General features: G+C 31.1%; 1 protein-coding gene across 1 annotated transcript in view; it reads right to left on the reverse strand.

The window, feature by feature from the left end:
• Nucleotides 1-1,136: 1,136 nt before the first annotated feature.
• LOC139512286 (uncharacterized) overlaps nt 1,137-17,529 on the reverse strand; it is a 32,044-nt gene continuing 15,651 nt past the window's right edge. Inside the window, exons 9-15 of the mRNA XM_071299790.1 lie at nt 16,099-16,151; nt 14,562-14,673; nt 9,857-9,980; nt 8,961-9,025; nt 8,069-8,251; nt 7,554-7,662; nt 1,137-6,379 (exon numbers count right to left, since the gene is read on the reverse strand). Of these exons, the coding sequence (XP_071155891.1) occupies nt 5,744-6,379; nt 7,554-7,662; nt 8,069-8,251; nt 8,961-9,025; nt 9,857-9,980; nt 14,562-14,673; nt 16,099-16,151 (1,282 nt within the window). The 3' untranslated portion in view covers nt 1,137-5,743. The remainder of the gene's footprint in view (nt 6,380-7,553; nt 7,663-8,068; nt 8,252-8,960; nt 9,026-9,856; nt 9,981-14,561; nt 14,674-16,098; nt 16,152-17,529) is intronic.

The following is a 17,529-nucleotide window of genomic DNA, read 5'->3' on the forward strand; positions in this document are numbered from 1 at the left end:
ACGAACGGAGCCACAGACCAGAAAACATAATGCCCCTCTACTATCGTAGGTGGGGCATAAAAACAGCAAAATTTCTTTAAAAATTACCAATCAGGGGCAGCACCCCAACAACCAGTTGTCCAATTCATCTGAAAATTTCAGGGCAGTTAAATATTGACTTGATAAACAATTTAACTTCTTGTCAGATTTGCTCTAAATGCTTTGGTTTCAGAGTTATAAGCCAACATCTACATTTTACCCCCTATGTTCTATTTTTAGCCATGGCAGCCATCTTTGTTGGTTAGCTGGGTCACCACACACATTTTTTTAACAAGATACCCTAATAATGATTGTGGCTAAGTGTGGTTAAATTTGGCCAAGTAGTTTCAGAGGAGAAGATTTTTGTAAAAGATTACAAAAGTTTATCAAAAGTTAGTAAAAAATGATTATAAAGGGCAGTTACTCCTTAACAGGTCAACTGACCATTTTGGTGATGTTGTTTTATTTGTAGATCTTACTTTGCTGAACATTATTGCTGTTTACAGTTTATCTCTATTTATAATAATATTCAAGATAATAACCCAAAATGGCAAAATTTCCTTAAAATTACCAATTTAGGGGCAGCAACATAACAACCAGTTGTTCAATTCATCTGTATATTTCAGGGCAGATAGATCTTCACTTGATAAACAATTTAACCCCTTGTCAGATTTGCTCTAAATGCTTTGGTTTCAGAGTTATAAGCCAACATCTACATTTTACCCCTATGTTCTATTTTTAGTCATTGCGGCCATCTTGGTTGTTTGGCTGGGTCACCGGACACATTTTTTAAACTAGATACCCCAATGATGATTGTGGCCAAGTTTGGTTCAATTTGGCCCAGTAGTTTCAGGAGAAGATTTTTGTAAAAGTTAACGACGACGACAGACGCCAAGTGTTTTTGGGCCAGGTGAGTTAAAAAGTATTAGTGACCTTTAGTTGCCTCCTTCTATGGCATTTGGTGGCTTGTTCTCTCATTGTCTCCAGGTGAACACTTTCATGGCTCACAATACCACATCATCTTATTTCTATATTGTCAAGATTTAAATTAATTTCCTAAGGTGAACAAATGTTCTACTCAAATGGCCATATATGTGACTTAAAAATAACATAAAATATTTCTTTATTTTCAAATCAATTTATTGAAAATAATTTGTTATACAAGTTATATGTTTTAAAATATCTTTTTTTCATTATGAAAATGAGTTTCTATATATAGTAAAAGAACAATACATGAAAACATGTACTAACATTATATGGATAATGTAAGAACTTGAAATCAACCTTCTGTTGTTATTGTGAGCAAGAGACATTCCATAAAAACAGGAAAGTTGATACAAAAATCAATTTGATAATTCTTCAGGCAAGTTCCATTTCAAAATACATGATACCCACAGATGATAGGACAAGCAAAATATTTTCTTCAAATTTTGATAAAAAAAATGTCTATGCCCTATATGGGCCATTGAAAAAGCTGGTCTTATGACCTTAACCTAATGCCTTAATTTGTTGTAGATCTGTGATTATGGGTTGAAAAAAATTAAAACTAATGAAAACTAAATAAAACATTAATTCTATTTCATTAAAACAATTCCAGTTTCAAAAAAAAAATTGACCTTTTACTTCTTAAGTTCGAGTAGTCAGACCCTATAGGCATAATAGCTACCTTTGCTGGCTTCCTGTAGACACTAGTTTAACCTAATGTTTCATGCCTGCACAAATTCAGAACAATAATTTGAATGTTGTTAGTACGTCTTTACACACAGAAGTCAGGAGTTGGGTGTGGGTACGGTCTGTTGTACTGACCAATGTTTTTGGAAATTCCTTTTATACTTTGATATTATAGCATTAATATAAGAAGATACCTTTGAATCATGATATCTAATAGGTTCATGGATTTATACAAATATACATCTATTTGTAACTTAAGAGATTGCAGTACATGTTAATGAATTGCCTGTCATGTGACATGATGTATAGAATTCAATCTTGTGACCCTTCAACAATCAAAATTAGGGACAACTTTTTATCAAGTTTTTCTCACCTCCATCCCTGTCAGGAACCTGTGGGAAGCATGAATATCTAAATAGTTCTTAAAAGGGAAAGTACATGTATAACTAACTCTAACTGATCTAAAATAACAAGGTCAAAGAAATACTTTTAAAAGTTACATATTTTTACAATAATTAAAACGTATATGTACATCTATAAAACAGAATTAATATAAGAATTAACAGTGACAAACAGAAAATAATATAAGTCTGTTTCAGAGTTAAATATTTAAAATGACTTGAAAACAATTTTTTAATATACAATTAAAACCAGAAATACACATTTTCATCCCTGTCTACAGCAAGAGGTGCCTGTATTGCTTCCCTTGTCAATTATTTTTCAGTGGTTTAAAGTTAAATCATAAGAAAAACTTATACATTTAATTAGCACTTTAGACTTAAAGTTGTTTTACAACAACTGATATTGTATAACTCAACAATTTCTGTCAATTTAGTGCAAGATTTTAAAACATGGAACATTTAATCAGAAGGTAATCTTCACTTATCTGCTTATTACTGGAGTCTCAGAAATTTCTAAATGCTGCCACCATCACAATATTACAGTTTTGTTGCATAGAAATTACGAAGAATTTTAGTGAAATACTAAACTCTTTAATCTTTTCAAACCAAAATCAGAAAACTTCATTTGAACAGAAATAATTCAACAATTAAACTTCAGATGGATATTATTCTGCAATAATATATAAAGTTCTGAATTTTAACATGACTATTATTTCTATAAAAATTCACAGGTATTATATAGCTATTATATATTTGTATCACATTTTCAAAAGTTTTATTTTTTCTTCCTTTTAAATTATAGAATATTTTAACAAAATTTCTAATATTCATAAACCGGGCAAGACTATATATGAACAAAATTATTCAACAATTCACTTGGAAATAATATAATACATCAAGTTCTGTTCAGAAAAGGGATAGAATAAATTACCTCCCTCATATTAGCCAATCAAAATCTGGCATGTTAACTTGAAGTATAAAAAAATATCTTGTTCTCCGTTAATGTTTGACATGACAAACATACCTAAATAAATTTCTGTGAAAATCTAATACTGTGAATTCATAATATTCGTTGGATACTAATTTTCGTGGATTTCGTGGGTACATGAGAACCACGAATTCAAATATTCAACGAATTACAAATTTCCTAAAGGAAACCATGAAATAAAATATCCACGAATATGCAAATTTTTCTCAAAACACGAAAATTGGTACCCATGAAAATAAATGAATCCACGGTAATAACTTGTATACTATCGCCTTATCACAAAAAGCTTTTAAACTTTTAGACTATCAACAAATAAGTGTGAATACTCCACTTTTACATCTAAACAAACAATTATCTTTCTACTTGAAACTTTCATTTTTTTTATTTGAGGCAACAATAGATATATACTTTTTATAGAAGTAAACATTAGATTTAAGGCAACAATACATATATACTATTTAAAGAAATAAACATCAAAGACAAACAAGCTATAATTTCCCAATCAAATAATTTTTAAACCAACAAATTTGATATCTTTACTCCAATAACAACTTACTATAATTTCAAACGATTTAAAAAAAATATCTATTTTCATTTAGATTTGCAACAGAAAGTTTGGTAGCACTAAAACTATTTATATATACACACAATAAATGTATTACCATAGCAACCATTTATCACATTTGTTCATGATAAACAAGTTATATATATAATTTTTCAAAAAGTGCTGTACAAAAATAATTTACATTATACACAGTGAACACATTGGGGTTCCCAGAGACTGATAGCCAGATCTAAAATATGCCAGATAAAACTTAAATCATGTACAAAAATAATAGAAATTGAACTTTTTTCAGTACTATCTCAAGAAAAACATTCAAGAACTGATTGCAGCATCTTTAAAAGTACCTTGAATATGTGTTGTATGGTACTTTCTTTGAACCATAAAACAGTAGAAAAAAATTAAGACTACAATATTTCATTACCACCTTTTTTTTACAAATAGATTTTACTTCAAATATTATGTTCAGTACATGTAAAAGTGACACAAATTCATCAATTTCTGTTAATTTTTTTTTATACCTTCCTTGCTGTTTATGTTCAGAATGCTTTGATTATTTATATTGGCATAATACTAGAAAAGGCATGTATCAAAATAAATCTATTACCTATTCCAATCTATGAATGTACACAAGTATCTGGCATAATTTTGATCAGGGAGGATTTTCCAGTAAACAAACAAACTGTACATATGAACAATAATTTACATAAAACATAATTTATATTACATTAACAATCAAATTTTATTCAGGATTTAAAACAATCCTGTTCCCTGGATCGACTCACATAAAATTATCTAGTTCGATTCTCAGACAATAGAGAATGTGTAAAAAATTGGCTGCCTTCTCCAAGTTGCTGACATTTAAAATAAAGAATAATTTGTAAGATAATTAAGAATAAGCGAGACAATTAAAATTCTGAATTTTATGGACATGTGAATTGGCATATATGTATCAAATGTATCATGCTTAAAAAGTTGGCTCAAAAAGGATTTGGAAGTCACATGTTTTTATTTTACATGTATTGTATGACATATATCATGTTTTTTTCAGTCGTCTCAAAAGGCTCTTCATTCAAGGGTTTCGAATTCAAATTAAATTATATCACAATAAAGTAAATTGTCTAGATCTGTAGTTGGTCAATATGATGAGGCACCATCAACTAGACATCCCAAGGGGCATCAAGCAGTAACTTCTAAGGCCCTGTGAATTGCCATACAATAAATAGTGGTTGTTTTAGATCTTGGTAAATTTTCATGTTTAATTTTCTTTTTCTTTAAATCAATACTGAAATAAATTATAGCCCTAAGAATTTTCAGGACAGGAAAAATTAATGTTTTTGGACCCTTGTCATATACATGTAATCTAACTTCAATAAATATATATGAACTTTTGTACATGAAATATATAAAGATAATTGTAAATCAGTGTTACTTCTTGAATGTTGAAAATGTTAACAAAGTATTATCAAATACGAGTACTCTTCTGAATAAAAAATAATAATAAAAATTATTTGTGACCTAGACAATAATGAATCAAAAAACCTACACTGATACAGCTTTCACTAGGTATTTCTACTACATTATAATTTTCATAAAATTACTCATATACTTTGAAATTATTGAAAAATTATTTTTGTAGAACTCAAATAATTTAATCATTTTTGTCTTTCTTCTCATCATACCCTTTACAAATCAGTAAATGTCCCACTTATTTCAAAGCATTACAATAAGTAAGGTCAAGAAACATATATCTTCAAAGTATTTGCAATTCATTTAAGAATTAATTATCTGCTTCAATCAGTTTTCAAATTTCACCTACATGTATCTTAATTATGATATTCATGATATATTTTGAAAAAATCACCTTTTACAGCCATTGCATGCTAGAGAATGCTTTTTCAATTAACATCATTTCTATAAGTGTTAACAACTCTAAATAGTTGATAAATTCTGAAGGTTTATTCAGATTACTGAAAGCAATTTTGTTTTTGTATTTAACCAAATCAGTACATTTTGCAAATTTCATGCAATAAGCATTATTGACAAAAAGTAATGACATATATATCTATATCCATGAAATGTACATTTAAAAGCAGAGTTTCATCATTTGGTCTGTAAACCCTCCCACTGAATTAAATACTTTGTTTTCCCATCATTAGTGACATGTTTACCAAACACATTGTATTTCTCTCCTTTTTTGAGACGATCAGCTGCCCCAAAGTACTGACACATATTATTTCTAATCTGAGCCATATTAACAGGCTCTGATTTCACACTTTCTATTGTTTGCACATCTAGAACATTAAAATATGATGTAGTAACTCGTTTCCGCTTACTCTGCCGCATAGGCTCTGTGGGTGTGTCCGCTGCTTTACGCTTACGTCCACGAGACTTTATAACATTCTTTATCTCTACTTTAGAATTCCCTGAGGTGATTGATGGTGGTGGAGTCGGTATGGCCTTAGTTGGATCGTCTTTAACGGATGAAACAGCTGACTCGACAGAACTCTGTGACACAAGATCACTCTCGTACTCCATAAACAAATAATTAATAATTTCTTTTTTTCGTTTATGATGTGCAAGTTCTTCTTCTTGTTCAAAGAAATGTTTAAAAGGATGATTGAAACCATCAAAGTCTTTGGTAGGAGGTATAAGAGCCTCCAAAGTATGTTGATTGGCTACTATGTCTGTAGGTACAGAGTTTTCACTGTCATAACCTTTATATTCTTGATTTCCAGGCTGAAAGAAGACAAAAAACATTCATGAAAAGCACAAACATTTGTTCTGTATTTATATTATTCATGAAAGATCATTATTATTCCTGGGATACCAGTTTTCTTGAATATAGGTTAACCATCAATATAAAAGATCGACCAAATACAAAATTTCTAGACTTGTATATATGATATTAATTTTCAATGAAAAACAAATGAATCAGCAGTTAAAGTACTCGGCCAACAATAACTGCTGTTTATGAAACTATGTTTAAGAAACAAATAAAAATTAAAAGTGATTTTGACATGATCAATCAAAGATTCAACTTATACATAAGTAAGAACTCTTAAAAATTAATATTTACTTGTGTAAGTAAATTTGTCCAGTTTTAAATTTTCTTTTCAATGTTCATAAGTACTTTATTTTCTGCTTCTACAAAAAGGTTCTTTAGATGCAATTAAAAAGACTAATATTTTCCACGTGAGGCCAAAACCAGCCACAATAAGAAAGATAAGCATAAGCACTACAAAATTGTATGCTTAAATTTAATTTCGTGCCTTACAAACATTGAAAATTTTAAATTGTACATTGTGATGACAAAATTTTCAAGTATAGTTCTATCTGATTTGTCTAAATATTCTATTACCAATATTTGTAAATATACAATAAAATTTACATTTAACTCGTAAGAATGGGTTGGATGTTTACAAATAATATTTCTATAGCTGATATATTTTTCAAGCTCTTATTCAATCAGATGGATCACTTTTAAAGGGTATTAAAATCAGGAACCTGTTGTTCAGTGGTTGTTGTTTGTTGATGTGGTTCATATAAAATGTTTCTCATTTCTTATATAGATTAATAGACCATTGTTTCTAGTTTGAATTGTTTTACACTAGTCATTTTGAGGTTTTTTATAGCTTACTTTTCGGCATGAGCCAAGGCTCTGTGTTGAAGGCCGTACTTTGACCTATAATTGTTTACTCTTTACACATTGTGAAATGGATGGAGAGTTGTCTCATTGGCACTCATACCACATCTTCTTATCAACTAATCATTTACTAATGTACTGTGCATATATACATTTCAGGTATCAGTCATCCTTATAATTAAAAGATATTAACTAGGAAGATGTTGACTCTCATTCCCTTATATCTATTAACAAGTTCTTGTAGACTTTGAAAACATAAGTACTTACTGCCGACTGAAGAAGATTCCTGCGTACTTTGTCTGACTTGAATGCTATTGAAACATCAATTTCTAATCCTTTCTGTTTGCTCTGCCATGGCAAGCATACAGGTGATGTACTGAAAAATTGGAAATATCCTAAAAAGGCTATTCAATTTAAAAGGACATGAAATTGTATAAATGGATTTCTAAAACACCTAAAGAACTCAAACTTTTGGCAAGTGCGCAGGTTTAATGTGTATACAATCATAAATCACCCCTGATGTTACAGTTCAGCAAAGAACAATAAATTCTTCAATCACTAAATCTAAATCATTTTAAGTGATAATACTCATAGGTTATACACAGACATGAACCCCACCTCTTTTCTAAGTATGTTATTGTTGGGTAAATAGTCTTTAATATTTTAATCTTTTCACTTATTTGCTATGTTATTGATAGATGCCAAGGCTGATCCATGTCTTCAAAGGCAGTTAAACATTAAACATAAATATCAACCATTTGATTTCCTTTTATGAATCTTACCACTGTGAAGGCATAAAACATTTAAAGTTTTTGCCTTTTTCTTTGTAGGACATCATCACCTCATGATTGACCTGACCAGTGTGAGGCAACATGACCATAGGTGCAGGTGGTGGTATTCTTACTCGTAGACCAAAGCAAGGTTTACCCATAGGCTTCTTTCTATTCTCCTTCTGATTAGTGAATCTGTAAAAATAGTTCATGGACATGGTGAATTCATCAAGATAGAAGACTTCACAACTCAATTCAGATGGTCCCATTGAAAGATGAAAAACATTGTATGTCAGAGGAGAATCTTATCTGAATTCTTAAAATACTTGTTAAGTTATTTTGTACATGAACTTGGCTGTTTGTTTCTTGTTTGAATTGTTTTACATTTGTCATTTTGAGGCCTTTTATAGCTAAATATTCAGTATGAGCTTTATTCAATGTTGAAGGCTGTATGGTGACCTATAGTTTTTATTTTTTGTGTCTTTTGAGTTCTCTCATTGACAATCATACCACATCTTCGTTTTGTATATATTAAATGACAAACCAATATCAGTTCATAACTAGTTTAGTAACTCTTTAATTGTTCATTTTTTTATTAGAAATAATTCTTTCATGTTTATTTTTAACAAGGTATACATTTCATTTGTTTATTTTCATATACAGAGCTTCAGCTATGTGTACAATAATGAATATTGACAAAAATTTAAAATGAAGTGCCTACCTATTTTATAAGAGCACAGAGAATGCTTTGAAAGAAATTTTATACATCACATTGCATTTTCATTTGCCTTACACAAAATGCTTTTTTCAATAAGAGACCTTTAAGTTATTTTTTCAGGTTCATAAAAAAGATTGATAACAAGGTTCATTTGAGGTAACATTATACATGTATTTATTCACTTACCTTGATTTATATCCGTTCAAAGAGTTAACAACTTTTTCACGTATATTGTCTTTGTCAGCTGACAACTAGAAGTGGAATGATAAGAGTTTATAAAGCGGCAACATAGTAAATTATTAGTTTCCATAAACTATAACAACAATTTTCAAAAGGGATGGAGTGCATAAATTTCGTTAAATTAAACATGGTTTCATATTATTTCTGTGCAGTAACAATAAGGCACACAGAGTTGTTATACAAGTCACCATGGTATTCTTTAAATCTTGAATTAGGATAAACTTCCTTTATTATATACTGTAAATTCAGAAATTATTGTGATGTTTTTATTATTGCAAAAAATGCAACGCAGTTATAATCACAATAATTTAAAACTTGCATTTTGAAATTATTTATATGAATTTTATAGGTTTTTTTCTCAATATCGCATAAATTTAAATCTCATTCTAGTCTAAAATTACAAAATCGCAATAATAAATGCATGTAATAATTTCTGAATTTACAGTAACAGGTCATAGTTCATATGTCATGTATGTAATTTACATTTCCTTCATTCATGAATTTTGAATGTTTACTGGAAGTCTGGAATCAGTGTTCATTCTAATATTCATGTATTTAAAGAAAATCTAACATTTTACAAAATTCGTAAAAAATCGATCAGCAGCCTTTGCCATCATCACATCAAAATTTTTAAGAAAGCCATCACCAGTAGAACTTTAATGAAACTAAAGTGAAATATTATAGCTACAAGAACATCACAGATGTATTTTATCTTATATCATTGGGATTCCTGAATTTGTTGTGAAAAAATATTGAAAATTCATACTGTAACAAATTTAAAGAATTTTTTGTGTGTTGGAAAATGTTGTATATTTCAACATAAATAAGTAGATAACACTTACAGAATTTACTTGTAGATTTTCCAAATTACTTGTGATGAATTCTACAATGGTATCAACATCAAAGAATTTGTTCCATCTGCCTTCTATTGTTAGGTTGTATAGAGTTAAGTGTACAACATCCACCCTGTAAATAGTCAAAAACAAGCATGAAGCATAATGTTCAAAGGCATCAAAGGCAAGTTCAGTGCAATATTGCAACATTGGAATGCAAAAACCATTTGGAAAATCAAAATTACATTTCGTGATTATTTGTTTGATACTGTGCTGGTGCTTTTTCACAATTTTTTTTGGGGGGTATAAATACATTTCCAAAGGACAAAAGTCCACCCAAAAAAAATCCACTTTGTTTGAATTCATGCAATTTTTCATATATTTTATATTTCCAATGTGAACAATGTCCATAAAATTCAATAGGTAGTCTTTATAACATAATGGAGACATTGTTGGATGCATCATATCACTATTGGAAAAATAAATAGGGAATGGACACAGATGATGCCCCTTCTTGCATATAACATTATATAGGGACAGTAAAAGTCACGCTTCTCAAATTTCTATTTGATCTGATTTATGTGGTAAGGGCTATTCCAGAAAAAAATGTATGGGGGGGTTGGAAGGCACATTATATTAATAATACATGGGTGATGGGTATCAGCAACTTTTCACACTATAACGCACTATAATTCTCAATTACAATTGTCTGGGTGGCGGGTGCTGACAAAAACTGCCTTCCAACCCCCCAACCCCCCCCCATACATTTTTTTCTGGAATAGCCCTAATAAGCATTGTGTATAAGTTTCATACCATTTGGTTGCAGCCAACTTAGGTAAAGAATGGAAATGAAAAATTCAGCATTTTTTCCATTTGTAAATGTACACGGCTCTGGTACAGTAAAAGTGACACCACACAAAAATTGAAACTTGATCTGTTTTGTGGTAATAAGCATTGTGTATGAGTTTCATAACATTTGGTTGAGGCAAACTCAAGTTAGAGAATGGAAACCAATTTCGGGATGTATGGATGGATGGACAAGGGAAAACTTAACACTTTCACTACTGATTTTATTTTTTCCGCGGGTTTCTGTGGCCGAGGCAAATTTGCACGCTCAGATTCCCCAGCCTGAATTAATTTCGTGACCGGCGCTTCAAGAAAAGTTGCAAATTGAAAAACGTGCTGTAACTCGAGAACGCAGTCTCAGATCGCCTAAACAACTGATACAGAAGTTCAAAAGGTTGCTCTGTAAAAGATTTTCCTAGTGAATTAAAATTAAAACAAAAAATAATGTCTTTACAATGCTTGAAAGATCGATTTTTGTTACCTTTTTAGCTCAATGCTGCCAAAATGTCGACATTCGGATGTACTTTTTTACGTTAAAAATGTGTTTAAACGGATATAATTCAGCAAATCATTATAACCGAGTCTTCTTATTTCTCTTATCACTCGTTTTTTGTCATTTAAACATCGTTTATAGCAAAACCGAAGCTTTTTATCTCTCCTAAATTAACCGTTTGACTTTTCGTTTCCGACCGCCATTTGTATTGATGAAAAGACAACTCTGTCAATCGACGAACGACTACTCGTTTTCAAAGTGATACATCATGATACGATCATATACTCATATACGGATACCACGGATACGTTGTTGATATTGTAAACACTGGTATTTAAGAGTGTTTAAAAAAACAAGATATGTTTGTTGTTTCATTTTCCCTGGTAAACATAACAATACTTTATAAAAAAAAAAAAAAAATCTGCTAAAAAAAATTATTTTTGGTTCAATCAGACATAAACGTCTCTGGTTCAATTAGTCCATGCTGCATATTTTAGAAGAATAAAAAAGCAGAATATAGTTGGTCATGATTATCTTTTAAAAGTAGATAAACAAAATGGATTAATTATTTATCAGGGTCAACCATTTAATATATATAAATATACAAGTATTTTTGTAGTTGGTCTTTTTTTCAAAGGTTTGGTCTTTTTTCAACTTCCTCTATTACCATGATTACCAATATGCAACAGCTTTGTTCTAGATTTTCTGATTATGTAATTTGAAAAACTTTTAATCACTGAGTATATAAAATATATTAAATTACTATTTTAATTATGATAGATACTTTAGTTATCATATATATGCATGTACATTGTAATCATGTGAAGAATAATCACTTACACAATGAATTTCTACTCTCATTACATATGTACACATATCTGTCATATGTTTCATCCTTTCTTGATAATTCAGTGCATTTTCATTTTTCCCATATCAAGTCACAAAACTTTAGATTTTGATAAAAAATTAAGCAATATTTTCCCATTTATATAATCAGTATTACAATTAATTAAGAGAATTTGATAACTAAATTATGAACTTTCAACAATAAAATTTTAACAAACAACAAGAACAAATTAAATACAGCAAACTTGACTTCTCTCTTTATTGTTCCAGTTTGAAGGCATGTGTGTGAACTTATGTCTAGTAATGGCCTTACCCTGGTTACCCCAGCACAAAATATCTATTTATCAATCCTTTTTACCAGCAAACAAGAAAACTGAAGAAATTTAAGGTTGGATGAATGGTAAATAATATGTAGGCATTACAAATTTAACTATTCCAAGTAAAATGAAATATACTTTTTTGAGCCATTGCAAGGTTTTTTGATAATATCAATAATACTAAATGTATTGGTCAGCCACCCCTGTTTGAAGAGTAGTCAACAATGGTAAAGGGGTAGTTTAACCTCTTATCTTGCTAACTGGCCAACATTTATTACACATTTAACTTGACCAATATATATTATATTAACAAGATTGAGACATTTGTTTTGTTCTTCAGAGTTTCAACTAATGAAACAACAGGTTTAATATTACAGAAAGGATCAACATTTTGTTTACGTAATCAAGTTTCATTTACTATGATGGTCAGAGAAATGAAGGTACCATAAAATATGGGTATACCTGTTCCTAATCATTGTACAAGAAAATATTGAGGTGACCATTATTGGATCTTATAACCAATACAACTTAGTAAATGGTATGCAAGACCAAGAAATGCTTTCATTTCTGATTTGTAGCTCCAAGGCATTTTGTTGTCATTTGGCCTTTGCCTTTGTAGTGAATATGAAAATAGGGAGATGAGGTATGATTGACAATAAGACCACTATCCACCAAAGTTCAAATACAGTGGATGTAAGCAATTATAGGCAACCATATGGCCTTCATCAATGAGAAAATCCCATAATGTAAAGTCAGCTATAAAAGGCCCACCAGACATGAGAAATATTAAACAATTCGACTGAGAAAACTAACTGCCTATATATATAGCTACATGTTCTTGATTACAAAACAATTAATCTAAAATGAAAATGACAGACATGAACCAACAACAACCAGTGAACTACATGCTCCTGACTTGGGACAGGCACATAATGAGTGTGGCAGGGTTAAACGTGTTTGTGAGCGCTCAACCTTTCCCCCTTATCTGGGATAGTGACATAACAGCACCTTTAAAAATCAATGGAAAGCTTAAAGTTATCAGTTTTGTTGATTTAGAATGCATTCATGAAAAGGATTATCCATATAAAGTTGCCCTAAATCTGACACCTCCTTTTCAGTACCCATGACATGACTTAGCCAAATATTCCCACAAGGGGCAAATATATGTGTAGACTTTTTCAACACTACTAATCTCATTGTTTGTGCCACCAATTAATATTAACCTCCTGCTCCCCTTTGGCTTCCTCATTATTTGACTCATTATAGCCCTCACTGTCATCTTTCCCCTGCCCACCCTGACCAATTCTTAACCTTTCCTCATTAAGTAAGACCTCTTTTCCTGCATTAATAACATCAGTTTTTACTGAACCTGCAAATTCTACATCAGTTTCGTCTGACGACATTTTCACACTGAAATACTAGCAGACGAAGTTGCACTTCCTAAACTGCTTTCAATTTCGTGCATTGTTCTCCCGTACATTCACAGCCCTATCCGCTTATTTCACCCGATACTCAATCAAAGTGTATGTGTCACCCGAGTACCAGCTTTTCAAAGCCATATCTCTGTTCCCTCGAAATCGAGAATTGTTTTTGCAGCAAAGCCATGAACGCGAAAAAAAACTTACTTGTCTAGTTCCGATTTGTGGGGGGAATAAAAAGATCGCTATCATATTTATTTAAGATATATTGAACCATTTATTTTTATTATATAGTTAAAACTACCTAAGAATTATAAAGGGCTTCATCAAAACACAGAAAACAGCTGTACTTCCACTCCTCGTTATCGAGAGGAGCCATTTTGAAACCCCACATGACCTCAAAACGTGTTTCCGGTTCTAATTTTAGAAAATAAAATTTTCCGATTTGATTTATTTACCTTTCACGATGTTTTTAATGCTGTTGACGAACTGAAATAATATCCTCAGATATCGTAGATTTTAATTGAAACATTGATTTCAACTGTTAAGAACGTCAAATAGCGTAAAATTGAGACTTTTATTGGGACAATATTTATGTATCCTGAAGGATACACTCGCCCTGCGCATCGTGTATCCTCAAGGATACATCCGCCCTGCGCATTGTGTATCCTCAAGGATACACTCGCCGCGAAAGGGTTAAAGCCCCACGGTCACCTTATATTAATATTAATCAATAAAATCATCATACTAGTCTAACTGAGGTTCATATAACCTGCATTATTCACCAAACTTACCATTTCAAATCTAGTCTTTTGATGTATTCTGGTCCAGTGTTGCAATGGGAACAAACAAATAAATAAAATCTGTCACCATTCATCAGAGGGTATTCTAAACATTGTATACAGGCTGGAAAATAAGTAAATTAATAAAGATTGCACAATCAATAAGAAGGTCCTTCAAAAACATAGTAAACTAGCTATAAATTAATACTGTGAATTTATTATTTTAGCTCGATATCAATTTTCATGGATTTCAAGGGTACAGGTGAATCACATAATTAAATGTTCACTCATACATGTGATTCTTCCGGCGGGAGTTAAAATCTCCTGCTTTTCAGACCCTCTTCCGTCCCTCCCGTTAAAATTTGAAATCTTCCACTTTTTCGAAAATGTCAACCTCGTAAAATTTTCAATACAAATTTTTCTTTACAAAATCGATAGGGACAAAGAAATAGTCCACGAAACTTGAAATTGATATGGGAAAAGTCAGAGAAAAACAGAAGTTTCCTGTTGTGTCAAATCGTAAAAAAGTTAAAATCAGCCTGAGGTGTTTAGGATTAAACTGTATATACAACATAAATCAAAGATAATAGGCATTTACCTGGTGATCAACTAGCTAGTTAGTGAAATACTGACAAAGGATTAAATTGACTAATTGCACAAGTTGTATAAACAACGATTTATTTGATGCTGTTGAAAACATGGAACATTTACTGAACCTCAAAGACAAATGAAATCAACTCAAATATAATATTTATGGCTCGTTTTCTATCCAAGCCAATGGAATACCTATGTAAGTATAGTTGTCTTGGACTATTCTAAAATTTTAGAATTTGACAAAATGCAAACCGTATTTTATCACAAATACCCCAGCAGCAAATAAAAGAAGACCAAGTATCTAGCCAAATTCAACTCTGCCTGGAGATCTGATTTCAAATGGTGGAGATCCAGTACCAAGGGTCAAGACCATGCTTACTACACTTCATGCAGAGCTGACTATGGTTGCCCTAATGAGTCTGACTGGAACAAACTTATGGAGACAGCTACCAACAGCAAGCCTACAACTCTTTCAATTTAAGACCTTCTGTTACAAGCATGTTCAGTAGTGGTACCAAAGTTGACAATGTAGCTTAATCAGAGATACTTTTTGCCAACTATGTATGATGGCTGATCACTTTATCTTGAATTATTCATAATGAATAAATATTTGAAAACCCCTAATATCTTTTCTTTTTATTAAGTAAAAATGGATATGCAGGTGTTTAGAGGTATGGAATTATTGTTCTTTTAACCAAAAAAAGGAAGATATGCATTTTAAACACACAAAAAAACCCATTGCGTACGTCGATAAAAAAGTCAATAAAAAATCTCCAGTTATGAGACCAAAACTCCAGCTGATAATTTCCAAATCTCCAGTTGTGGCTTGACAACTCTGTCACATGTTATTAATTGGATACTTATAATAAATCAAGGCACAAACTGAATTTGTAAAGTCTTAGACATACATGTATCATTAGAATCTAATGTCTCTTTTAAGTATATTGTCACATACCTTCATGAAACCATTGTCTACACCTACAGCATTGTAACATCTTCAGGAACCAGCTGTAAAGAAATGAAAATTAGTTAGTATGATATTCTGTTAAAAGTAGCAAAAGGAGCTATCAAAAATCAATTAAGGATCAAAACTCTTGAACGTAAAAAATGATTTTTTTTAAATATCAAACTTGACCTACATATAACAGTTTGAAAAGCTTTGATTGAAAGGTTCTCAACTTATTGAATAGGAATTACTTTAAATACCCCTTTCCAATCAATGAAGGGCCATAATTCCTGAATAGCAAAAAATGAAATCAATTTTGAACTTGGTTTCAAATTTGTCGTTAATAAAACATATCAACTAGAGGCTCTAAAGAGCCTGTGTCGCTCACCTTGGTCTATGTGATATTAAACAATGGACACAAATGGATTCATGACAAAATTGTGTTTTGGTGATGGTGATGTGTTTGTAGATCTTACTTTACTAAACATTGTTGCTGCTTACAATTATCTCTATCTATAACAGTACTTTCTGTGGAAAATGTTATTGAAAATCTTCAAATTTTAAGAAAATTGTTAAAAATTGACTATGAAGGGCAATAACTCCTTAGGGGGTCAATTGATTATTTTGGTAATACTGACTTATTTTTAGTTCTTACTTTGCTGTACATTATTGCTGTTTACAGTTTATCTCTATCTATAATAATATTCAAGATAATAACAAACTAGAGGCTCTAAAGAGCCTGTGTCGCTCACCTTGGTCTATGTGAATATTAAACAATGGACACAGATGGATTCATGACAAAATTGTGTTTTGGTGATGGTGATGTGTTTGTAAATCTTACTTTACTAAACATTCTTGCTGCTTACAATTATCTCTATCTATAACAGTACTTTCTGTGGAAAATGTTATTGAAAATCTTCAAATTTTAAGAAAAATTGTTAAAAATTGACTATGAAGGGCAATAACTCCTTAGGGGGTCAATTGACTATTTTGGTCATAGTGACTTATTTTTAGTTCTTACTTTGCTGTACATTATTGCTGTTTACAGTTTATCTCTATCTATAATAATATTCAAGATAACAAAAAAAACAGCAAAATTTCCTCAAAATTACCAATTCAGGGGCAGCAACCTAACAACCGATTATCCGATTCATCTGAAAATTCCAGGGCAGATAGATCGTGACCTGATCAACAATTTTACTTCCTGTCAGATTTGCTATTAATGCTTTGGTTTTTGAGTTATAAGCCAAAAACTGCATTTTACCCCCATGTTCTATTTTTAGCCATGGCGGCCATCTTGGTTTGTTGGCCGAGTTACCGGACACATTTTTTTTAACTAGATACCCCAATTATGGCTAAGTTTGGTTAAATTTGGCCCAGTAGTTTCAGAGGAGAAGATTTTTCTAAAAGATTACTAAGATTTACGAAAAATGGTTAAAA

This window comes from Mytilus edulis, chromosome 2 (genome assembly GCF_963676685.1).
Source record: "Mytilus edulis chromosome 2, xbMytEdul2.2, whole genome shotgun sequence".
Lineage (NCBI taxonomy): Eukaryota > Metazoa > Mollusca > Bivalvia > Mytilida > Mytilidae > Mytilus > Mytilus edulis.